The sequence below is a fragment of the Otolemur garnettii genome, unplaced genomic scaffold, assembly GCF_000181295.1.
Source record: "Otolemur garnettii isolate 467f Iridium unplaced genomic scaffold, OtoGar3 scaffold00039, whole genome shotgun sequence".
Lineage (NCBI taxonomy): Eukaryota > Metazoa > Chordata > Mammalia > Primates > Galagidae > Otolemur > Otolemur garnettii.
Genome location: NW_003852434.1, coordinates 3,543,104 through 3,547,754, shown reverse-complemented (window position 1 = coordinate 3,547,754; position 4,651 = coordinate 3,543,104). Strand labels below are relative to the sequence as shown.

General features: G+C 36.3%; 1 protein-coding gene across 1 annotated transcript in view; it reads left to right on the top strand.

Annotated features, from left to right (window-relative positions):
• PTPN13 (protein tyrosine phosphatase, non-receptor type 13) overlaps positions 1–4,651 on the top strand; it is a 215,239-nt gene that overhangs the window by 148,260 nt on the left and 62,328 nt on the right. The window contains exons 17-19 of the mRNA XM_012805304.2: positions 330–747; positions 890–987; positions 3,093–3,149. Of these exons, the coding sequence (XP_012660758.1) occupies positions 330–747; positions 890–987; positions 3,093–3,149 (573 nt within the window). The remainder of the gene's footprint in view (positions 1–329; positions 748–889; positions 988–3,092; positions 3,150–4,651) is intronic.

The following is a 4,651-nucleotide window of genomic DNA, read 5'->3' as shown; positions in this document are numbered from 1 at the left end:
TTCTAACTGAAATCAGTAAGGAATTTGGGATCAGCAAGCCTGAGCCCAAAATATTACTGGATCTATGAGAATCATTAAAGGAAGCAGGAAACATTGAGTCGGCTGCAGCAATGAGAAAGTTAAAAGGATGGAGAGATGGTATGAAAACCAGGATCTTCACACCTCCTCTTGAACAAGACCCTGATTGCCATACTTTGAAAGCTACCTACATATGCTGGCAATCAAAAAGATGAAAAACTGCATGCTGTCTTTTATTTATTAAAATAATCCTTCTCGTAAAGGTACTGCACAGTGTTTCCGTCATGTAAAGCAATCCTATTTCCTTGTAGAGAGAGCTTCGTTTAGGAGCCTGAATCTCCAAGCAGAGTCCGTTAGAGGATTTAATATGGGACAAGCAGTCAGCACTGGCAGTCTGGCCGGCAGCACCCTGAACAAACTTGCCGTTCGACCTTTATCAGTTCAAGCTGAAATTCTGAAGAGGCTATCCTGCTCTGAGCTGTCGCTTTACCAGCCATTGCAAAACAGTTCAAAAGAGAAGAGTGATAAAGCTTCATGGGAGGAAAAACCTAGAGGGATAAGTAAATCATACCATGATCTCAGTCAGGCTTCTCTATATCCTCATCGGAAAAATGTCATTGTTAACCTGGACTCCCCACCACAAACCGTTGCAGAGTTGGTGGGAAAACCTTTTCACCAGATGGCAAGATCTGACACAGAATCTTTGGCAGGATTGACAAAACTTAATAAGTAAGAATATGATTAACTTACCCAAACTACCTATTCAGAAATTCTACATTTCATACATTTGTTTTTGTTTTGACATTTTATTATTTTCACCATATTTTTTTTACATTGACACTTCCCTCCTACCTTCCTTTTCCCTCTTTAGTTCAAAGTCTGTTGCGAGTTTAAATAGAAGTCCTGAAAGGAAGAAACATGAATCAGACTCCTCTTCCTTTGAAGACCCTGGTCAAGCATGTGTTCTAGGTCAGCATAAACCAGCTTACCTTCTTTGTCCTGTACCTCATGCTCAGAGAGAAGTGAATGAGATCATGTTAATTATCTAGAAATTATTTGGGGTCCTATGTCCTAACTGCCAAAACTGAATATAAACGTCTAGGTTACTTAAAATGCACCAAATCATCAATTTACTTAACAGGTGATTGCTTCATGGCACAGACTTTCCCTTAGCTGCTTCTTGGTCATGATAGCCAGGGTGGTTGTACAGAGACAACCCCATCTTACACCATTGCATTGGATCACCTTCTTTTGGCTTTTCCTTACAAGCCTATGTGAGTGGTCTAGGGTAATGCTGTATTTTTTGAAGAAAGATTTATTTAGGATGCTTTCAGTTTAGTCTGAACAGAATTGTCTCTAAAAACTTAGATAATTTTATGAAGTGTGCTGTGGTTGGTAGACACAAAGTCTTAGTTGATTTACATTTCTTCAGATTCTCCCAGCAGATTGGAGCCTATTAATTATTTAAGATGCTGCCTTGTAAGATAAATAATATAGCTTTCCTATTGCGTCTTGAAAGGGATATACACCATAGTCAATCTTGCAGAAGAGCAGATGTTCAAGCACAGATACCTGAACTACTACTTAAAATATGACATAGAGGGGGAGACAAAGGGAAGCAAAGAGAGCCCCTTCCGGTGTTTTACCAAATACTACTACTTAATTCTTTCCTTAAGCCTAAAATTTGCTAATTCACCCCTAATAATGCAAATTTTAAAAATTGTTTTAATCCTGTAATTGGATTGGGGGTATGTGGAATAAATGAAGTCACAGGAGAACTTTATAGTAGATAAATATGTGTGTGTGTGTGTGTGTGTGTGTATATATATGGAAATCAACATTACTTTATTAATATAGGCTTTCACAATTTTCAAAGATTATACTTTCATCAACCTAAGTTGATCAGTTAAAAAAAATTAAACAGATAAAAAGCAAGATTTCATCTGATAGGTAACCCTGTATGTTAAAAATAGTCTAAGAGACTGATTTGATTTTCTTTTTTTTTTTTTTGAGACAGAGTCACCCTGGGTAGAGTCAATGGGGTCATCATAGCTCAATGCAACCTCAAACCCCTGGGCTCAAGCAATTCTGCCTCAGCCTTCTGAGTACCTGGGAATACAGGCAGTGCGGGCCACCATGCCTGGCTAATTTTTTCTATTTTTAATAGAGACAGGTCACTCTTGCTCAGGCTGATCTTCAACTCCTGAGCTCAAGTGATCCTCCCACCTTCTCTGGAATTTCAGGCATGAGCCACTACACACCCGACCCAACTTTTTAGGAAATACTTTTCAAAGTATGTTCACATAAAATGGGATTTCGTAGATACTAACCTAGTCTCATTAGGAAGGCTTTGTTCTACACGAAAATTCACCACATAGCAGAAGGATAGAAAATATTTTATAGAAAGATGGATAAACTCAAAAGGATAATCTTTTGCATTTTTAATTTAAATTATTCATTCTTATTGAATATTAAATTTCCTCTTAACATTTGGACAAATGCAAAACTTATTTCCGTTTCCTCATTTCATATTTGATATATCAAAATATATTTGTGGGCAGAGCATGGTGGCTTACACCTGTAATCCTAGCACTCTGAGAGACCAAGGTGTGTGGATTACCTGAGCTCACAGGTTCTAGACCAACCTGAGCCAGAGTGCACCTCATCTCTAAAAAATAGCCAGGTGTTGCGGCTGGCACCTGAAGTCCCTGCTACTTAGGAGGCTGAGGCAAGACAAAATCGCTTGAGCCTAAGAGTTTGGGGTTACTGTGAGCTATGATACCACAATACTCTACCAAAGGAGACAAAGTGAGACTCTGTCTCCAAAAAACAAAAGAAAAACAAAATGTATTTGTGTTTAAGTTTACACTGTTGAAACAAGTCAATATGCTTAACCATGATTTTAAAATTGTAAAAAATGCCCATTGTGGGAAGACATATTTTTCTCAATGTAAATAAAAAATGATGTTGCTGCCTTAATGTTTCAATAAGTTTTTATGAACTTATCAGAATTACTTCTATATCTAGTATCTGACCATCTTATAAAATGTCTAATAATTTAATTTATACTACAGGAATGACTATGCATAGTTCTGGAAATTCTTCATCCCAAGTCCCCATTAAAGATAATGGTACGTTTACCAAATATTTTTCCCCTCATTTCCATCATATCTTTTCTCTTTTCTTCTACATTATGAGATAGGGTTAGACCTAACAATGAAGGTCTTTAATGCCATCCTTAAGGCCAAGGATTTAGACCTTACATTGAAGTCAAAAGAGAGTTGTATTTTTCAGCATTATTTTGATGTGATGGGACTTGAACTAAAGAAATGACAAATTAAAGCTAAGGGAACTAATTGGGAAGCTAAAGTAATAGTTCAGGTGAGATTTAATTAAGGCCATTATTTTAAAGGGATGCTTGAACTGAACCCTGAAATAAGATTTATTCAGCTAGAACAATAAATATAAGCATTCCAGATCAAAGATATATCATGATCAGAGACTTGGAGACATAAAAGAAGATAACAGATTTAGGGAACTACAAGTGTGTGAATATGAAGACATATGGGAACCAGGGAGAAGCTTGCGAACTAACTATAGACCAATTTTAAATCTTATCCAGATGTTATGGGGAGAACTTGAAGATTTTAAATGTTGAGATTGAAAGTTGTAGGAAGAAAACCAAAATGTACAGTGACTTGAAAATCAATGGCTTCAAAATTACTGTCTCACGGGCAGCACCTGTGGCTCAGTGAGTAGGGCACTGGCTCCATATACCGAGGGTGGCAGGTTCAAACCTGGCCCCAGCCAAACTGCAACAAAAAATAGCCGGGCATTGTGGCAGGTGCCTATAGTCCCAACTACTCAGAAGGCTGAGACAAGAGAATCACCTAAGCCCAAGAGCTGGAGGTTGCTGTGAGCAGTGACTTCACAGCACTCTACCAAAGGTGACAAAGTTAAGACTCTGTCTCTAAAAAAAAAAAAAAAAAAAGGAAAAAAAATTTATTGTCTCACAACAAACAAATTTCAGGATTTAGGTTGCAAAGTACCTTCACATACGAGTATGTTATCTTGTTTAGTCTTTCTGATAGCTTTCATGGGTAGAAAAGAATATTTTATTACTACCTATACACTCCTTCCCTCCAAAAGTATTTTTGTCTTACTCTCAGATTCTTAAATCGAAAAGAATCAAAAGCCTGGTGAGAAAAAAGTAAATATGTTAATAAAAATTAGTAATATAGCTAAACTTGAAGTAAGTTTAGTTCTGACTTTCCTAATACACATAGCTAAGACCAAAAGGAAAACATGAGAGTAAATTGATTGATATGGAATTGCTATTTTTTAAGGTCAGAATTGTCAGACACCAGAGTGCTACTTTGTATAATTTTCGTTCTCTAATAGAAATGAAAAGAAAGAAAAAATTTTCTTAGTATTAAAATTTTTTCCAAAATAAAAATGCATACAATATCTTAAATACTTATAGCAAATGAATAAAGGTATTTCATCTTTTTATTTTTAAACACCAATCCTCAAAAAATGTGGGGTCCTATCATTAAAGAAAAAGTTATTGAACTTAGACCTAAGTTGCTAAGTACCAGGGTCTTCTATATAAAACCTATATGATATATAGGTT